The 21,114-nt window shown below is 38.1% G+C and overlaps 4 protein-coding genes across 4 annotated transcripts; 1 reads left to right on the top strand and 3 right to left on the bottom strand.

Annotated features, from left to right (window-relative positions):
• Positions 1 to 637: 637 nt before the first annotated feature.
• On the bottom strand, positions 638 to 4,736 carry LOC133335256 (sodium-coupled monocarboxylate transporter 1). Its single transcript, XM_061543547.1, has 9 exons — positions 4,334 to 4,736; positions 2,765 to 2,830; positions 2,567 to 2,686; positions 2,079 to 2,233; positions 1,771 to 2,020; positions 1,320 to 1,700; positions 1,071 to 1,261; positions 813 to 1,002; positions 638 to 744 (listed from the first exon to the last, which is right to left on the bottom strand). Exons 1-9 carry the CDS (start codon positions 4,691 to 4,693, stop codon positions 685 to 687), a joined length of 1,773 nt encoding a protein of 590 aa, XP_061399531.1. The 5' UTR covers positions 4,694 to 4,736; the 3' UTR covers positions 638 to 684.
• A 3,654-nt stretch (positions 4,737 to 8,390) lies between these two features.
• On the bottom strand, positions 8,391 to 10,529 carry LOC133335275 (neither inactivation nor afterpotential protein G). Its single transcript, XM_061543563.1, has 6 exons — positions 10,517 to 10,529; positions 10,334 to 10,465; positions 10,061 to 10,263; positions 8,903 to 10,000; positions 8,604 to 8,824; positions 8,391 to 8,535 (listed from the first exon to the last, which is right to left on the bottom strand). The coding sequence occupies exons 1-6, from the start codon at positions 10,527 to 10,529 to the stop codon at positions 8,391 to 8,393; spliced, it is 1,812 nt and encodes a 603-aa protein (XP_061399547.1).
• Positions 10,530 to 10,859: 330 nt separating this feature from the next.
• Positions 10,860 to 11,578, bottom strand: LOC133335315 (probable ribosome biogenesis protein RLP24). Its single transcript, XM_061543604.1, has 2 exons — positions 11,451 to 11,578; positions 10,860 to 11,389 (listed from the first exon to the last, which is right to left on the bottom strand). The coding sequence occupies exons 1-2, from the start codon at positions 11,529 to 11,531 to the stop codon at positions 10,895 to 10,897; spliced, it is 576 nt and encodes a 191-aa protein (XP_061399588.1). The 5' UTR covers positions 11,532 to 11,578; the 3' UTR covers positions 10,860 to 10,894.
• A 5,307-nt stretch (positions 11,579 to 16,885) lies between these two features.
• LOC133335276 (zinc finger CCCH domain-containing protein 14) lies at positions 16,886 to 20,639 on the top strand. Its single transcript, XM_061543564.1, has 6 exons — positions 16,886 to 16,935; positions 17,062 to 17,287; positions 17,346 to 19,169; positions 19,228 to 19,935; positions 20,051 to 20,320; positions 20,396 to 20,639. Exons 1-6 carry the CDS (start codon positions 16,897 to 16,899, stop codon positions 20,626 to 20,628), a joined length of 3,300 nt encoding a protein of 1,099 aa, XP_061399548.1. The 5' UTR covers positions 16,886 to 16,896; the 3' UTR covers positions 20,629 to 20,639.
• Positions 20,640 to 21,114: the final 475 nt, after the last annotated feature.

The following is a 21,114-nucleotide window of genomic DNA, read 5'->3' on the forward strand; positions in this document are numbered from 1 at the left end:
ATCATCTCTTCATCGAATTAAAGACATTTATATGTTGTTGGGTTTCTTTTGTTGTTGCTAATTTTATGTTCTTTTATTATTCTTATTTGTTGTTGTTATTATTATTATTTTTATTTATGCATTTGTGTTCTGTAAATTGGAAGCCGTTAATAAAAACCACTTCTATTGCTAAAACACAGTAACCGTTTCTAACAAATGATATTTAATATTTTTCTTTGGTTTCGATTTGTTTCGATTTGTTTGGTTTTGGGTGTTTTTGTTTCTTTGTTGGTTTGTTTGAATGTTTTTAATATAAAGTTGATTTATGTAACTAAATATTAGCTGCTATGTATGTTTGTATGGATGTGGTAGTGGATCGTTGACTGATATGACACTCATGGCACAGATAGCTATATATGTATGTATGTAAATTTATTTCCCTCCCTTAAAATATGATTATTAATATTACTATGATGAATGTTTAATTTATAGATAGCTTAGGATTGGTTTTGCTTTAAGAAACACAGGAATACGCATTATGTATGTATATATGTACGTGTATAGGTAATTGTTCTAAATTTGTTATTGTAATTTTGTATTTACAATAATCGCCCCAATTGGTTTATTATTTTACTTAGATAAGCAACTAGTCTTAATAACACACACAGGTACACCGGCCGCCGCCGCAAAGCTTTGCTGGCAGGTCTACAAGGCAACTTCTTCATCGACGGCCTTATTTTTCAATGGAATGTCTATTTGGAGGTTCTGCAAGAAGGCGGAAATATGATAATGACAATATAAGGTGAATATTATCTCCAACCGAATAACCATACCTTTGTTTGCAAATGATTGTCTTCGCTTTGGAAATATTTACGTATGCAGGGTGACAGCAGGGAATGGTCAATTGTTTTGGGATCGTTACCACCGAAAATGAAATGCCACAGAACGGCAATTCCCATGGTCAACAAGGCGCCCAAGCATGTGTACCACATGTACGATATGCGGTAGAGGGGCAAGATTTCCCTGTAAAAATGAAGAGAATGGAAACAGGATAATGAAATGATTGAAACATTCATCCGGAAGGAACTCACTCTGAGGCTGCCGCTGATGCAGTCGTATTAGCTGCTGACATCAGAACAGATGTGTCGAATTTATATGTACAGTGTTCCACAGTCAGAGGTTTTGTTTCGTAGACCATAGCACCGGAGGCAACAGCCCATTGAGCCTTTAAACTGATCCATGACATGCCAACAACTCCCACAACGCCACCAAGGAGGGCGCTCTGAATTGGGGATAAACAAGACATTAAGACATATTTCTCGTCATAAGCATCAACTTACATTTCCATTTATCCAGGGCATAAATACGCCAATGGTGAATATACCCAGCAAGGGACCATTTGTGATGGCTTCCAAACTCATGGTCAACTGCAGGACGGTACCCATGTGTTCGACAATGTAGACCAAGAATACACATAACACTCCCACGGACACAACAACCGAACGCATAATCCAATTAATGGCAGTTTCCGACAATGGTCTCTTCACGAATGGTTTTATGAAATCCTCCAATACCACAGCAGACATGGAATTCAAACAGGTGGACAATGAGCTCAGAGCAGCACTAAAAACACCGGCTATGAATAGACCAGTTAAGCCGGGGAACTCTCCCAAGGTTTCCATAACGAATAAGGGCAACAGCTGATCCCTAGCCTTGGCCAGCTAAAAGATGGAGAACAAAAGACAGTTACAACTTCCTCTTCTCCTCCCTTGCCATTCCACAAATACCCACTTTTGTTGTTAGAGGATCACACTGCTTGTAGGTGGCGTACATCAAAAGACCATTGTAACTGCACAGACCCATCAAGATCAATACACCCAGACAGAACAATGCCAAAGCTTTGCGGGCCGACGACAGAGTCGGCAAAGCCAAATAGCGTTGGATCATATTTTGAGACACGGCATTTGTTTGGGTCCAGTAGAAAACACCGCCCACCAATTGCGACCACAAAGTGTGTCGAACGGTGGGATTCAGATCCATACTGGAATTTTGGAATATGATAATAAACAAATGCGTTAGTTAGTTCGGGTTGTACTTACTCTGGCCCCTCAATTCTACCCGATTCCCAGGCACTTTCAATCACCTTTGAAGCACCACCGATATCGATGCTGCCTTTAATGGCCACCAATACTAAAGCACCAATCATGGAAATGATTTGCACCACATCAGTCCATACGACAGCTTTGAGACCACCCTATACAAAAGGGATATGAAAAAAAATATATAGGTCAAGAAATGGAATGGGTCAATAGAATAGAAAATGCAGAATGGAATAATCCTAGAATATTGGTCGGCTAGTTTGTGGGGAACACTATTCCCATTGGTTCATATTTTAACTTGCAACCTTTCATAATGTCTTTCTTTTCAAGGTATCCCAATACCTCTTATGTTTCGAAATATAATGAAGTGTTTTCTATTAATTTGAAGTGTTGGAATTAAAGTGTGTTAAAGCCAATTTTTTTAATTCTCAACACTTTTGATATTTTCACAGTAAACCGCCAACATTCATTGGCCCATTTATACTTACCAGTGTGGTATAGAAAATGCAAATGATGCAGACAATTGGCGTAATGGTGTGCACAGCAACGCCCGTCACCTGATTAAAGGCCAAGGCTGGGACATAGATGACAATGGGTAGGTAGCCGATCTAGAAAAGATAATGTAATTTTTTGTGCCAAGGCATTGTTAGAATTAATGGGTCTCAGAAAACAGCGAAATAACTCACATTCATGATTGTAAACATAACGGAGCCGAACATGCGCAATCTGCGATCAAAGCGACTTTCCAGATACTAAAAAAATTACAAAAATAAAAAGACAACACAATTAAAATCAATTAGTTCAACTATAAGTTCCGCATACAAATTGTTCGGTCTCATCTCTCATCCAAAGAAATGGAACAATTGCGTGGCGTTTCCATGACACTGCATTAGCACGGTGTCATTCGTATTTAAATAAATTATTCTTTTGATTTACAATTTGCGTAGTCCAAAACGTCCATTGCTCAGGCTAATTGAGTTGATTATTTATTTATATGGGGGTCAGCTCATCTACACTAAGAGTCATTCAAAGAAGACGGACGAATGGGTGGATGGCTGTGCCATTTACATCAGCATTTCAATTGGCAAGGTAACATGTACATACAAGTAGTTTATCTTGAATGTGTGTAATCTGGAGAAATTCTTATAGATGCACAACCCACAGCTTTTTCTCAGTCAATCAATTATTCAAAAAGTTAACACAATAAATATTTGATTTTTTATTTGTAAATCAAAACAATTGAATGGATGATGTGACCAATCAAATAGAATATCCAGAGATTCCCAAACATTGCATTTGGATGCGCATTTGTTGTTCTTGGGGGGTCACTGTGTCGTATGAGTATTATTACTCACAATACGCCACAATTGCCCTGTAAGTCGAGCCATGAATAGGAATGATATCCGACAGATTAGTACTTTGGTCGGCACGGTTGGGCCATCAAACTCAACTCAATTTGGGCCATCAAATATGTACGTACCTGCACTCATGCATACATATGTGGGAACATATTCAAACTAACAAGACTGACAAGCGCCACAGGCGCTCTGTTTGGCGACATTTCATTCATGAACCTATTCATCATCGAATCGGACAGCGAAATACCATCTATTTCGTTTAGAAGTAAATCTGTTTTTAGCTGCTAATTGAATCAATTTGTTGGACTGCATGTAAACAAACGAAAACACACTCATACACATGCACCACCATATGTACGTAAATATTTACATTTCGTTACAGGAGAATGTATAAAGCGAAAAAAGAATGTGAATAGTTGATAAAGATAATACGAACAAAATAAAATAAAAGAGATGTTCTGATTGCTTGCAATTGAGAGATGCTGCGTTCTTTGTACTCATACACACATGTATTTATACAACACATATGTATGTATATGTGTACACGTGTCTGCTACACAAAACATAAGAACCAAACAATAACAGTTCGCTTGGTAAATTAAAATTAATCCAAATCTATGTGTATTTATTCGAAACAGTTATTATATTATAGGATTCTGACGAATATTAAAGGATGCTGAAGACGCCAAGTGCGATATGTCTTCATCCGAACGAAGTGGTCAATTTAAAGGCCAACAAAAAATATCGACTCATTTACAAAATAAATGTTTCACATTAAGGTTTCTCTTAAATTGTGTAAACTTCGCTATTCACTTTAACGTCAACGAATAATATCCAGTAAATATTGCCACATAAAAACATTACATTTTCAGAATTGTTTATTTTATCAAAACTTACCTCATATGTTGATGTGATGTTAAGATCGTGGAACACGGGCAAATAGTATATGGACATTATGAAACCCATCGCTATAACACCCAGCGATACATAGAGATATTGTATGCCGTACGAATAGACTTCGGTGGGTAGACCCAGTAACGTTATGCCCGATATAAAACTGGCCACCAGTGACAGGGCTATGGGCAGACACAACATATTACGGCCGCCCATCAGATAATCCGATTCGCCCAATGACTTCTCCATAAAGCCAAAGTAGATACCAATGAAGATGCACAGTATGAACATGGCCACGAATACCACATAATCGGGCCATGTAAAGTGCTGCAGTTGTGAAATGATCGAATCCACTTCCGACATCTTGGCGTGTGTTGCTCTACCTAGCAATCTGTTCTTGTGTTCGTTGACTAGTTGGGAATGTTGTTGTTGTTGTTATTGTTGTCCACTCGAGGACAGCACAAATGAAGCTTATTGGGCTAAAATCCGTTTTGCTGGGCGATCCTTGTTATGGCCACTGCGACAGGAACTTCCCACAAACTGACGACGTTCAAAAAAGAAATATAAAAAACAGAACACCCAAGGCACGCACTGGAGTTATCCTCTTTACTCTGTGCTGTGGTGCGCGCTCTTTAATCCGTGTTATGACTGGTGTTGTAAAACATTCACACTAACTAAGTTCGATTGCAACAAATTCAGTTTTATACTTTTTTGTCACTTCACTTCACAAAAAACAAAACTACACGAAAAAAGGGAAAGCACGAAACAAGATTTATTAATTTATGTCAATTGCGAGTTCACCGAAAAACCCGAGAACATATTGGTGTAAATCTGCACAATGTGCAAGTGTGTGTTTCGATCACGGACAGCACTTTTCCCGCCCGCATTATTATCACGGCTGTGGCAATGGCTGCTGTTGCTGATGATGTAGTTCTTGTTCTGCGCAGACATTTTTAATGGTGTTGATGATGATTAACCCTTTACACTGCCGCACAGCGGGCTGTGCTTCTTTTTCGTTGACCTAGAACTACACGTATCCAATTTCGGGGGAAGCCAGCTTCCGCACAACCTCAGTCCCAACTAACTAAACTCTCAACTGTTTGGCATTGCTGGTGTCAATCCATTTCTAATTTCAGTTGTACTCATGGTGCACAAAATGATGTGATGGATCATCATAGCAGATGTCCCATCTGTGTGTCAGTCTCTCCAACTGACTGTCAGACCTCCTTAATCAACTAAATTACTAAATCACTTGCAAAGAATTCCTCGCTAACTGACTGACTGACAAGCAGACAAACAACGAGCTACAAATCTAATAATTCGTTTATCAACGTGTCCGTCCAGCGATCCATTCATCGCCGTCTATGTGTGAGTGTGTGGAAGCCTTGTGTATGGAGATTCTGTGGACACCCTCTGACAATAACGTTTTGCAAAACCACTGATTTGTTGTGGTCTGGTTAATTTTTGGTAATTTAAATTCCAAAAAAGAGATGCGTTTTAAAATAGAATTTATTACTGTCAGCCATAATAAAAATAAATCAATAACGAGGCTAAAGGGCTGAGTTCGAATAACAGAGGCGCTACACCTTTTAAATGCTGGAATGAATTACATGACAGAATGGAAAGTAAACTGCTGGGGTTTGTATTTAAAAACAAAATAGAAAATCAGAATTGACGGGAAAATGCTCGTGAGATTAAAGGAATATAAAAGATTTGCAGTTAAATTTTGAAGTTAGCTAAATGGTACTCTAGAAAAGCAGCATTCACTGACGATTTACCTGTACCTGCCGCTCAGAAAATCAGTGCACATTTTGGAGCTTACGGTACTTCTAAAATTGTTTACTTACATAGGCATAGCATACTATATTGCGACCTATACTCGAATTCAATATTCAAGTCACACACAGGAATGGACACAAGTGTATTGTCGTCGTTATACATTTGCCACACTGGATGTAGGGTGTAATAAATATGGCAGTTTCACTTTCAGGAAATTGCATTAAGGTGTCATTTTCTCATGACACTTTGGACGCAAATTCTAAATACCAGGGCATAAATCACTTTTGAATGCCCCGCTTCCTCTCTACACACCAATTACTTTTTTGAAAGAGATATTTGGGAAATCTGTAGCATGTCCCCACCCCATGATTAGAATGGGATAGATGGGAACAACTGAAGGTACAACTGCAAAACCTACTTCTACAGACTGTAGATACATTTACTAATAAATGGAACGCAGTAATTATATCACAATGGCATCAGCAGCAACAACAGCATAATATTAGTAGGAGCGAATAGAAAAACGAGCATCACACCAAATTGGAATGACCACTAACACGAACAACAGTTACATCGACTTTTGATGGATAAAGTGTTACGCAATGCACTTCCAGTTTATCAATTTAAGGGCCACCGGTTTGATGTTGTTTTTGCCGTTGTATATTTCTCTAAGCGGATCCAATTATTTTGGATATTTATAGATATTTCCGTATATCCGTTCACTTGTCAGACGCTGCGAAATATTAACACTGTATCCAATCGAGTCACGTCTGCTACTTGTGATGGGACACATTACTACCGATCTTAACGAGCAGCGCATAGATAACTGAGGGTGGTCGGTCACAGAAAGCATTGCATAGCACAGGCCGTCAGTAAGCCCTCGCTCGGTCATTTCAGTTCAATTGTGGGATTTTTCTGTCATCGTCGTTTCTGTGGCAAAGCATACAATAAAAAGCTATGTACAACAGCAACAACAACAACCACACACAAAGACAGCAGTACAAATCTTGGCTAATGAAATTTGAAAATTAATGCAAATTCTAAAAAACACACACACACACATGCATAGGCAGCCTCACTAATTCTCATAGAGGAAGAAGAACCAGGGAAATTCAACAAATATTTACTCATTCCCATAATGGACTTCGTCTAGTAAAAATGGGATAAATCTGTTGAGAATACGATATGGCGGGCACTTGAATGTATAAGGCATACACACATGGACGCATCTACTCGCAATCGCCTAGCTACTTAATCTTGTCGTTCTCGAACGGTTGCATGTCAAGTTCAAAATCATTCTACTGTCGGCATTTACTCGTTGCAGCCAAAATCAAGGGATTCCTCATCATATGTAAACAAATCTCTTCCTATTCTCATCCTTTGGATGCTGAAAACCGACTCTCACTTCTCAATATCGTTGAGAAAATATCTGCGATAGAGAAAATTAAAAGTAAAAAAACAAAAAAACATGGCAAATTTCCCACAGTGAGACTAATTTTCATTTAAATGTAAACCACATTCGTTTTCATCGGATAATAAAGAGGCAAGCCAAAACAGTGTCACACGTATTGGTTTATATGCGATCGATTGGTTGTGTGTGTATGTGATTTTCATTCTTAAATCATTAAACTGGGAAACCAAAGGAATGTGTCAATGGGTCATTTCTTAGGTATGAATCATTCCAGTATATCGTTTTCCAACAAATATTGTGTGAAATAAGAAAAAAAAGATGGCATTGGTTGTACACTGATCCACGCAATGTATTTGGAAGATTTAAATAATAATCACAAGATGTAGAATACCACCCGTGGTAGCTACTACATATTTCATTGCCAAGGGAAATTTCGGCTCTATGAAGAAAATATACAAAACCCCACAAAATATAAATATGGTCATTCGAAGTTCTATCTCATTCATCTGGAAGAAAGTAAAATGTGCATGGGGTGCATTAGAAAACACAACTCTACAGGTGGATCATTTTTACGTCAAACATTCTTATATTTAACATATTTTTAACGAATCGAAATTTCTGTCTAAAATCGAGTTGGAAATATCAGAATGTATGTTTAAAATGAATTTGAATTATTAAGAATAATAAATAATAAAATTGGAAATCAATCTAGCTATCTACCAGGGAAATGTATTGAGATTGAGTCTTTCATTATTACCACCGCAGAAAATTTATTTTAAAATTAAAAAAAACTACAGTAAATTCAATATTTCAAATTTATTTTTAACACATCTTCTAATGCAATTCATTTTAGAATAATTCTCACAATTCTCAATCGTCATTGTATATGTGATCTTTTAATATCATTGCCGCTCCTCTCATCGCCATACCAACTAATATGGAATTAGGATTTCCAGACAAAGGGGTTGGTAATACACTGGCGTCAATTATACGAATTTTGTCTATGCCATGAATTCTGTTGATAAGGAAGAGAGAAAGTGTATTAATTATCCCAGCATACATTCAAGAAATATTTCCATTTACTTAAATTCCTCATTTACTACACTGTTTTCTACATTAGTTCCCATTTTACAGGTGCCTCCCGGATGGTGCGATCCCAATCCCACATATCTGATAAGACACTCTAAGTACTCATTACTTGGATTATTATTCCTTATATTATGTTCAACTGAACCAATACATTCCTTTATACGAGGCCAATGAATTTGCACGCCCAGCGAGGAGAATGCTTCAGACGTTACCACCTAAAATCAGAAGGGTGAAATAATAATGCATATTTAAAAAAAAACCTAATGAGAAAAATACGGATGTAGAAAACATACCTCAATACCTGCTCGAATAGCCTTCAATGTACATTCAACATCTGCCTTCTCAGCCATATACTTTGGATCGATTAGTGGGTGTTTCTTAATATTCGAACTTTGTATTTTGACATTTCCCCTAGATAGAGGCTGCAAACACGTCGATATCATTACAAAACCTTCCTGTGACGAATTGTAGTAGCGTGGAAAGAGAGCTCTAAAGTGTGACTTTTTAAAGTTCGATATGGACATTAGGACGGACTCATCAATAGAACCAGCACCAAAGAATGTAAGACCGTAAGTATCGCTAAGATTACGACCGAAATGACCGATATGACCTAAGACCCCGAAATTTCCCATATGCCCACCGCCAGTAGTCAAATAGTTCAATATAGACATTGGATTCAGTAATGATCGCTGATTTAATGTTGGCCCAACCGCATCTATTGATATATACAAGGGTAAGTTGATATGATCATGCAAATGCTGGCCAACCATTGGTACATCCGGTAAGAAGGCTGATACATTTCCGATAATCTGTTTTAATTCGTTACGCTTGCCCAAACCTGAAACCATTAACAGTTGGGGTGTTTGATAGGCCCCAGCACTTACAACCAATTCACGGCCAATCCTAACTTCAAAACTATATTCCTTGCCAGACTTCTCGTCCTTTGTTGAGAGCCACAGTGACTTAGCGTACACATTTTTATTTGGATTTTCATCCAATGCAAATTCGATAGACTTGGCGTATGTGTTGAGCATTATCCGTAGATTTTTTTGCTTATATGCTGATTGCAGAAAACGTTGATATACACTGTGCCTTAATCCATTTTTTACGTTATATTGGGCAGTGCGGAAATGCCAGGGCTTGTGAAGAAACTCGACGGAGGCTTCATTGAACGCTTTGGCCAACAATGAGTAATCAGGTGTTATATCCATGCGTTCAAAGGGTCTAGCTGCGCCAGCCTTCAGGAAAGGTTTTACCGAAGACCAATTCCAATTTGTTAAATTCAGTTCGCGGGACCATCGTTCGAAATCGCCTTCGTGGCCATCGAAGTGCAGCATATAATTTAGCTGAGAAGACCCGCCGAGACCCTTTCCACGAGGTAAACATTGACGCTAAAAAATCCATTGATAAAATCATTATTGGCCTAGTATTTTTTTTTTCAATCCGCTTACCGCATCTTCAAGACCTTTCGAGGAGTGCAACTGTGAAGTGGAAAGGAATCCCCAGTCGTTAATGCCCTTCTGTTGAAATGTGGTTAGGAGTGGAATTTTACTGAGAATGCCAAATTTGTCTCCTGCTTCTACCAATAAAATTGTTGCATTACTGTGCTTAGCCAATATCGAAGCTACTACGGATCCACATGTTCCAGCCCCAACTGTATATTAATAGGCACAACATAACAAGTATCGAACATGTTTTAGCATAATGATTTTTTTCCATCTTACCTACCACATAATCAAATAAATAATCTCCCGGATGTATAATCGGAACACGTTCCTCCATCAAAGCCACAATGACAAACCACATCATGGATAGTAAACCAACAAAAAGGGCAAGCAAAATGCAAATTTCTTCAAAAGAAAGTAATTGTTTTTATCCGAATTGTAATATTTCAGGAATTGACTTACTGCTGTAATCCATGCTTGACAAAACAACTTCCGCAGACACACTGAAAATATTCTGTACACTATTTTCATTTGTTTTCATTACCCTCTTCGTCTAATCCAATTAACAACACAAAAGCTGACTAAACGGCAAATCGAAATAGCCACAACCTCAACACTTCAAAATTGACAAACATCCATATGGATGGTACCCCAATAAATAAAATATGTACACATTACGATATTTTGTTCTTAAATCACAATTATTTCTTATTTAAAAAAGTTTACCTTGTGGGTGTAATATTTTCTAAAACAATCGCTGATTCTATGATATCAGTTTAAGAATCATACTTCTACTTAAAAACTACTTATATCTAAGTATGTGCATGCGGAGGGTTACGTTTATACTTTCATCATTTCCAGATCCTCGTCCATAACACCTTCCTCCAGTTTCTTTTCTAATTCTCTGGCATCGACATAGGTAATCTCCTCCTCTGGCAAATCTTGTTCCATAAGAGCCGCCTCCTCGGCTTCCTCCTTGGCACGTCTCTCCTTTAAGCCAGCAGCAGGTGAACGGATAAGTGAAATGTTGCGCTGCACATCCTTGACATCCATTTGAATTTCGACTTCACGACCCTTACGCAAACGCTCCATGATGAATTGTCCCTGGCGACGCTCTTTGATTTCTGTAACCTTCTTAATGGCATCCAAAGTTTTCTGCCACATTTCACGATTGTATTTGATCGGCACATTGCGTCGCTTCTCAAACTCAAAGCTGGGATCGATGGACAACTCTTTGCCGGCAGCCTTGCGGTGGGCTTTAGTCCAGCGCACTTTGCGTGGGTTCTTCTTGCGTTTGAATGCCTTGTGGCATTTTCCACGGCAGAATTTGAAAATCTAAAAAGGAAACGCAATTAATCATTGGGCATCTCAATGTCGAGGCTAAATTTGTACTTACCTTGCAATCGTTTCTTACGAATTGTACTCCATGACCAGGATAGATTTTGCTGGAGCAAAAATAACAAGTTTCAATACGCATTTTGCCGAAGAATCTCAAAAACCTTTGAGAATTTCAACAAATTAACTGCGTACTCGTTTTTTTTTTCAAACACGTGTGTTTTGGTTTTTCTTTAATTGAAGTGGCAAATTAGGGATAAACAAGTCGACTTTCAACGAATCGTGTTTTGGTATCACAAATAACGCTAATCACTGCAAAACGATAACACGTCTTTTGACGACATCCATCGAAAACTTCGATTATTCCGACGTTGACTCACTTAAAGCGGTGTACCCACCATCACTTTTGAATGACACTGGCACAAATAATATTTGATAATGTGACCCAAGGTTTATTCATAAGGTCATGGATAAGGTTAACAAGGAGGCGAATTCTTAGTCTTAATTGACTGTCCAATTTGTTGGTTTTTTGTGATTAAAAAGTTGGCAGCAAGAGAAGACTAAAGCGGTGTACACACTATCATTTTTGACAATCATAAATATTTTTGTGGTTGCCTGATGAATGACAAACATGTGAGGCCACACTATCAAACAAGCAAAATTTGGGCAAGAGTGCCATTCAAAAATGCTAGTGTGTACACCGCATAAAGGGCTAAGCAGAATACTCGCGTTGAGCCATCCGTTGCGTTATGTGTTATCGAAAAAACAACAACCACAAGGAAACGATAAAACAAACGCATATCGTTTCCTTGTGGTTGTTGTATTTTCGATAACATATAACGCGACGGATGGCTCAACGCGAGCATTCTGCTTATCCCTTTAACGCGATAACAAAAAACGCTCAATGCGAACATTCTGTTTAGCCCTTAAGGCATGAATTCGCCTGCCGGTTATTAATAAACGTGACCGTGGACATATATCACGGTCACGTCCGTCATTCCTCATCTGTAAAGAAAATACAAGAAACACAGGGAAACGATATGTTCCCGTACTGCAAGAATTTATCAGTTTTAACTTTTTTCGAAGCAGCACTTTCTTGAAGTACGGAAACAGACTAATTAGAAAACAATGGTATGTTCCCGTACTGCAGGAGTCTACTACGTTCAAATACGAATTTTCCTTTATCATATCGAATACACGGATTTTTATACCCAGAATTTATAATGGCATATTTGAAAAGTCATTTTTAATACGCGTTGCAAGATTGTGGAACTTTTTACCAGTTGAATTGAGACAATTTTCTCAATCCAACAATGCATTTCGGTTGAAACTTTTGAGTTACTTTAGTTGACTGTGAGATGTTACAATTTTTATTTGCTTTTTTTACCCTATTTTCATTTTCATAATCAAATGTGTTTTATCTGATACTATACTTTTAATATATTATCGCATGAGATGTTCTGCACTTTGAATGTTTTTGATTTGCTCAATTTGTATTTTGTTGTTTAACACGGTCATCACTTACTATTTTCTTTTTAGTTATGGCTGGGGAGCCAAATGTATATATACATGGTATAATAAAAGAAGGTAAAAGCAAGTGTTGTTGTACAACAAACGATACAACAACCACATGAAAATTTGTTTTTGCAAGTTATACTAGTGTCAAAAAATTTGACAGAAAAATGTAAACAAACAAATAAATTATATTTATTTTGAAAATGAAATATTTTCGAATCCTCAAAATAAAATTTGAAAAACATGAATGAAAATCTATAAAATTTATATTTCTATCGCTTCCACATCTTTCCAATAATTAAACCATTGCCTCTTATATGTGTAACTAATATGAAAATGCTAGGAATTGCGAATTATTCCATGAAGACGATTTGCTTCCTCAAACTTTCCCAGCAGGCAGATTGAGTAAATTGAATACGGGAGCACATTTAATAAAGAACAATTTCAAATTGTATTCGTTCCCAATTTTCCTGTTGGGTGATTTTGAAAAACATAACTTGTCAAATTCATATTGACACTAGTGTTACGTTGGAATCAAATCAGCTGGGACTTGCTGTTACCTTTTATAATTGTACCATGGTATATATACATAAATACTTTAATTATTACTTTGTATTTCCAGTTTTTTAGTTCTATGTTGCGATTGCCCCTGAATTAAATAAATTTTAATAAATGAAATACAACCAACCGCATCTCTGTGCGATGGTTGTTGACCGGCCAGCAAAAAGAAAATGAACCGGATATACCGGCCGCCAGATAAAACTGATGAGTTTCGGTGTTGCCACTGCGAATGGTAATTAGTGGAGACGGACCGCAAAATACAACCTTGGGAGGGTTTGCAGGTTGGCTAAGTGGGGTAGAGATAAATGAACAATAAATGTCGCAAACCAAAGAAAACCAAAAAAGAGGGAAAATCGTGCGTCTTTAGGAGGTTACAAAAGGGACTGAAAGGAAAAAAACCTTTCAATTCTAAACCGTGTTTTATAACCTTCCACATTAAAAATCGAAAAAGCGACCAAAAACCAAAAGTACAAAACGATTACCACAAAAAATAAAACAAAGTTTTTTTTTATATTTTATATTTCAATTTTATTTGTATGTGTGTGTGTGTGCGGGAATTTGTTTATATCTACGTAAGTGGCAATTTCAACAATAACGTATGCGGACGTAGAGTTAATGTTGTGTTTTTTATGTTCTTTTATGTGTTTAGAAAACCGAAGGCACACTGCTAAAAATTTGATGTCTGGCCTCCTCATTCCATTGCAAAAAAAGGGGGCCAGTGAAAATTATTTTGGGATATAATTGTCGGATCCCCAAGATACCGCCAAAGAAGGTCCACAAAAGAGCCTAAAATCCCCTGGTGCACCAATTGCCAACATTCCACCAAGCAGAGAATTTCGGGATGGTTAAATAAGGCAAGCCTTTGGCCAAGGTAAAAAAGAACAATCGTATTTTAATTCCATTTGGTCCATTTTTGTGTGTGGAACACAGCATTTAAGCCGCAAGAACACCGGTTTTACCTAAAATGAAACAAAGAAAATAAGTTACTTTTTTTAATATTTAAAGTTTCAACATCTAAACTAATAGTACGAACTAATTTAAATATGAATATCTTAAGTGTTTAGTTTAAGTTGTGTTGTTTTGTTTGTATGTGTTCAATTTTTATATTGTAAGGATTATTAATGCTAAAAGAAAGCGTGAGAGTAGGGTTGCCCTAAAATACCCAAAAGTTTAAAGTGTACAAAAAAAGGCTGTAATTAAAGTCAGATAATAATCCCACTAACGGAGCTCTCTTAGGCAGGGTGAATTAAATAGTCTAATTACCAATAGGTAAAACTAATAGGTAAAATAGTGGTAATCTGAGAGATTTGTCTCATGAAATTAGTGTTAGTAATCTAAGGTTTATGTTTCTTTGTTTTTTTGTTAGATTTTTAAGTCAAATATGTTAATAAATGTAACGTGAATGTTAAGAGTTTAAAAATGATGTGCTAAATTTATTAGAAAGAGGGGGAAATTAGTGCAAGTCATCATGTGGTAAGTGTGGAGGATCAGGGGCCCTTATGAAAAATATAAATTTTGGATTTTAAGGGTCAAGGTTGGGTGGGCCCTGTGTGGAAGCAGAAACACCACGCTTCCGTGTTGATGGTGTATCGTGTTTTTTTTTTGTAAGTGTAGTGTTTCTATGTTTTGTGTATCAATTCCAAATGTTTACTTGTTTGTCCCCTCGTGCTGATGGAAAAGGGTTGAGAACCTCCCCAAAGATGGCTGCTGAGCTAGCTGGCCTTAAAACCACAGCGCCACAGTAGGTGGAACATAACAGTATGGCGCCCCACGTTGGGCGCCATACTGTTATGTACCACCTACTGAGCTAGCTGGCCTTAAAACCACAGCGCCACAGTAGGTGGTACATAACATCTACTTAGATGATATAAGATATATTGTTAACACTATTTATTGGCCTTGGAGGCTTTAGTGTTAAGGAATGAATTTCAATAAATAAAAATAAATAAATATCGAAGAAAACAGTAACAGTACGATTACATTTATCCGGATTTCGTTAACCCAGTGGGTTTCAATTGTCATTTCCTTTGCATATATGCCAAATAAATCCTCATAAAGTAGGTTAACCCGGTAAAAAGTTCTAATGTACAAGGAGTTTAACATATATTTTCTTGTAGTACGGGAACAGACCAAATGTTAAAATAAAGTATAACAGCGTTACCTAAAATTCAACTAGCTCGTTCGACGTATTTCACCACAAAAGTAGAACACATGTATTTATATGAATGTTACCGAAATACGTCGAACGTACAAAATTTCAAGTTGAACAATTTCAACTTTGACAGAACGTATTTTTTGTTTTTTTCTTTTGTTGAAAATAAAAACAAAACATTCAGAAAATATGAAATTTTGAATGTGTACATAAAATATTTGGATTAATTTAATAAATTTTCAATTTTGTTTGGCGGTTTGTATTATTCGCTTGAATATATGGATTCGACGTATTTTGGTAATACGGTCGTACACAACATTTTGCAAAAGTGGGGAAGTTGAATTTTTCTGTACGCCCCGTCGGATTATAGGTAACGTTGTTAAAAGTATCGAATCAGGGCTACCCACAATGACCGCGTCAACGCATGTTGTTGTTGTATTTTCAATAACACATAACGTCAACGCGATCATTCTGCTTAGCCCTTAAAGGGCAGAAAGCTCGCTTTGAGCCATCCGTCGCGTTATATGCTATCGAAAATACAACGACCACAAGGAAATGATAACACAAACGCATATCGTTTCCTTGTGGTTGTTGTATTTTCGATAGCATATAACGCGACGGATGGCTGAAGGGCTAATCAGAATGCTCGCGTTGAGCCATCCGTCGCGTTATATGTTATCGAAAATATACCAACCACGAGGAAACGATGACACTAACGATTATCGTTTTCTTGTGGTTGTTGTATTTTCGACAACATATAACACGACGGATGGCTCAACGCGAGCTTTCTGCCCTTGAAGGGCTAAGCACTTCAACTCGAGCATTCTGCTTAGCCTTTAACTCCCAAGTCAACTTCAAGCGTTAATGATATCGTTAACGTGAAGTTTTTGTGTTATCAATAACGCAACGGATCCATTCTGTTTATGCCTTAAAAGTTCAACAGTGAACGGAGCTCTTTTATGCGCTGTCTGCCATGTCTCCTTTTATGAACAATCGGTTCTCTCGAACGATGTCCATCACACTTCATTCGTAAACAATTGTCGGAGCGGTTTCAGTTCCTTCTTTATCAGCCTTTCTTACTTTCTCCACCATTTCAGCAGGTGGAACGTTTTCAAATTAAATCGGTGGAAAAAGCGTGCAAAGGAAGCCTCGCTCACATCATCACAGGAGATTGGGAGAAAATTGTGTTTTTAATCGGTTATATCGGATAAGAATAACAAAATAGCTGAAAATTGTTAGGAAAGCTGTTTTTCTCCTTTACGAAGAAAAAAACCTCGAGATGGAAAACTATGGCAATGAAATAGGACAGAAAATGAGAGTAAGTAGAGCTAATGAAAAAATCCATCTATCAATTTGGAAAAGAAAAATCGATATTGGTTGGCAAGGGTGTTCTGGTGTTCTATGGGGTGTTTTTTACTTTGCATAAACATGTTCGGTTTTTTAGAGTGCCGTCAAGGCAAAACTACAAGAATTGGGAACAGGAGGGTCTGCTGGGTACATTGACGATGAACTTCCGGACTATGTTATGATTATGGTTGCCAACAAGAGGAGCAAGCAGCAAATGATATCGGATCTCAACTTATTTTTGGGCAGCCAAACAGAGCTTTTTGTAACCTGGCTTCACGAAGTTCTGCAAAAGCTGCAAGAAGTAACACTGCCGGCCATAAGTGGTGAGTTGGAAAACAAACTTAGTTCCGACAACATTACAATTGTCCATCTCCCTTCCAGCCTCTTTATCAAAAAAACGCAAGTCTTCACACAAAGAAGACACGACTACAACAACGTCTTCATCATCTAAAAAGGAAAAGAAACAAATCAAAAAGGAAAAGAATCCAGTTAAGAAATCCAAGGAAACGGTTGAAAGTCCCGACAAAAATATTACCGGTAAAACAAGCAGTTCCATTCGAGACATATTTGCCGAAGAGTTATTGGAAAAGGCAAAGCATGACATCAGTGCTACAACTGATATCGCCCAGAATATTAAGAAGCATAAACACAAGCCAGCATTGGAGGAAGATGATAGCAATTCTGAAATACCAAGGGAAACGCAAGACTTTGACATACCCACAATATCGGAGATATCTTCCACAACTGGAGCCGTGACCGCAAAGACATCTGAAAAAGAACCCAAAATCATATCGGGAAATCGAGAGAAAGACTTGGCAGAATTGGCGGAAATTCAGAAAAAGATTTACGCTGCTAAGAAGCAGTTAAAACAAATCGGAGAATTGGATGACGATGAGTACGATGAAGACTTTATTACCCTGCGAGATGATGAGAGTAGAGAAACTTTTAGCGAACCAGTAGACAGTCAAAGAACACCACCAACTAACTCACAACGCACTAAAGTTAAGAGTCCCATTGTATTCGATAAGGATGACAAGCAAAAAGGAAAAAATATCGATCGGGAAGACGATAAACGCAGTCGCTTTACACCGCCTTTTACAGCGTTGGCAGCTAACACTCGAAACAATAGTCCTCCTAGGGACGAGGTGTCTGAGAAACCTAAGCGACCAGTACACGAACGTCTTGGTTTAAAAAGTCCAGGTACGTCTTCTAAGGACACATCCCGTGATAGAAGGAAAAACTTGCAAGAAAAAGAACTTTACGTGCCTGCTTTCCGCCGCAAAGAAATGGAAAGGGAAAAGGCGCGTGATGTGAACCGAGATCTGAGCCGAGAAAGGCCGTACAGGGGACGGGAAAGGGACAGGGACTCTGACCGACGTACAGAAAGGTCTAGAGAAAGTGATGGTAACCAGTCGAGAGGGCGATCGCGAGTACGTAGGTCAGTTGAAGACAGGGACCGGAGACGAGGAACACCAGAGAAAATTGAAATACGAAGTTCTAGTCAAGTGGGAAAAATAAGCACAACTACGCTTAGCAGCAGTTCCGATCAGAATTCGCCGGATGCTAATTCTTCGCGGAATCGTATTGGATCGAGAGTAATAGTCGCCCCTTCTAAATTTATGGAGCCCTCCGATGAGGAGGACTTGACAGAGAAACCTGTGAATTCGGTAATCAAAATTAAACCTCGAACTGCGGTGTCGCCCAGTAAGCAGGCTCCGAAAAATTTGCTTTTGCGAGCTGTTGCTGAAGCACAAAAATCCACTATTCTGAAAAGACTCAATACTTCAAAGCCAAAAATAAGTGCACGCTTAGGCGACAAAGTTGTGCCGGAGCGCAGCACCAAGCTATATACAAAATCATTTAGGGACCGACGAAAGTCTACTGCAAGCGTGGGAGCAATTTTTTCTCGTACAGCCCAGAATTTAATTGTTGAAGTAAATGGAAGATCTAAAGAAAGACACACTTCAAATTTGGGAGAACACGCCGATGAGGAATATATACCGGAGATCGTTTCTGATAAGGGTGAATCAGATCCGGATTTGGTGTATGTGCCGCAAACTATAAAACCACGCAAACCACTTGATGACGAAGAAAATTGGACCACAGCCGATTCGGATAGCTGCTACGAACATATAGATTTAGTGGAGGCAGAACAGGACCATCGTACTCCAGACCAAAATACACAGTTCGTAGTCACGTTAAACGGTAAGTTATATTAGTGCAAGCGTATACCTTTATCTCACACCCACCCCAATATTTGCAGAAGAGAACACTTTCCCCAAGTTAAAGTGCCGTGGCAGTTCACGTTACTCGACATCGCCACCGCCACAAGTTACGTCATCTTCAAATATTGCCAAAGATCGTGAAAAATATCCGGAACCAACTTCAACTTCCAATTCGTATTCGGGACGCAAAGCAAGCGTGAAGGGTAGGTTTTCCAGCAAATCCTCGTCTCACGATAACGAGTCTTCGCCATTTGTGGCAGAGGGTAGCACAACGCCCCCAAGGCGTACAGAATTGATAGAAGTCTATCGAAAACCAAAAGAAGTCAAGAAGATTATCATAAAAAATGATTCCGAAGACGATGAAATGAGCCCAACAAAAAAGCGTTCCCCTGAACAAGAAAATAGCAAAAAACACACATCGAAAGAATATGAAAAAAAGTCGAATACACCACCATTGAAGTCGTCGGGTCGGCCAAAAGAATCTCTAACACCATCAAAGCGTAAACATGCTCCAATTAAATTTGATTTGGATGCCGACCATAAAGATGCGAAGGAGAAAGAAATTAAAAGGGAAGATAGTCCAGTTCCAACCAAGAAACGGCGGTCACCATCCAGAGACAGAGACCAGAGCAGAGATAGAACTAGGGATCGTGAACGGGCAACTTCCCACGAAAGGCGCGAGGAGAAACGGAAAATATCTATACGAAATAATGAAGCAAAGAAATATGAAAATGTACCCAGTTCATGTAAGTGTTTCTATCATCAGCGGCATTATGGTTGGCGTTGTCAGGTTCAAAACTGTGTATTCGAATCGACAACGGCATGTGTGTTTTGGTATTTATTATATGTTTTCACTTTCAGTGAGCTCTGTTCCAGTAGATTCGTCGGCCTATCGCAATATCAAGCCCAAAGAAAGGTGCAAATACCATCCAAATTGCACCAAGACTTTTTGCGAATTCTACCATCCGACGGCACCTTGCAAGTCGTTTCCAAACTGCAAATATGCCGACAAGTGTATGTACTCGCACCCAAAATGCAAATACGATTTGGCCTGTGTTAATTTGGATTGCAACTTTTCACACAGTGGACCAAGAAGTTCGAGTCTTCTTGAACCTACAGCTCCGCCACTTTGTAAGTACATGATGAAGCAGCAAGTGAGTTTGAGTAATTTCTAAAATGTATTTCCCAATGTATGTTCTTGTGTAGCCTCTTCTGTGGTACCGGTACAAAATTACAAATCTATATCGTCGACTGTAGTTGCAGGACCTGTATCATCGACAACTTGCAAATTTTTCCCCAATTGCACCAAATCTGCTTGTCCGTTCTATCATCCAAAACCATGTCGCTATGGCAAGAATTGCATAAACAAGTTGGAGTGTTTATTCTATCACCATGAAGTACTCAGCAGCAGCAAATTCAAATGGGTGGCATCCAACTGAACTGGGAATAGGCAGCCGCCGTAGTAGTTTTATAATCTCTCTACCTCGATGAAGAGGTAATGCATGGGATTCATTTTATTTGAGATTTAATAAAAAGGCATACTGAAAGGACTTAACCTCATGCTGTTAAGCCGATACCCATATAACCCATTACTCGCCGTTTCATTACACCCAGAAATTAGTTTGCGCGACTCATTTAATTTCATTACTATTATTATTTTAATTAACATTTATGATTTAATTTATTCTCAAAATATATTATACAGTCTTCTTACATATACTTGTAATGGTAATAGTTAATAGTAATAATAATAATACATAAACATGCGTTGAATTCATTTAAATATTAAAAAACAGTGTTATTCTAATCGAAATGGTATAAAAAAACAGTTCCTTTGTAATTAAAAACAATTCGATATAAAGAATGAGGCGAAGAGACAAGGGAGTTGGGGAGGTCGTTTATAGATTTGATCCATTTAAAGTAGA

The sequence above is a fragment of the Musca vetustissima genome, unplaced genomic scaffold (assembly GCF_032173495.1).
Source record: "Musca vetustissima isolate MV318-11 ecotype Yass unplaced genomic scaffold, APGP_CSIRO_Mvet_v1 utg3273, whole genome shotgun sequence".
Taxonomy (NCBI): Eukaryota; Metazoa; Arthropoda; class Insecta; order Diptera; family Muscidae; genus Musca; species Musca vetustissima.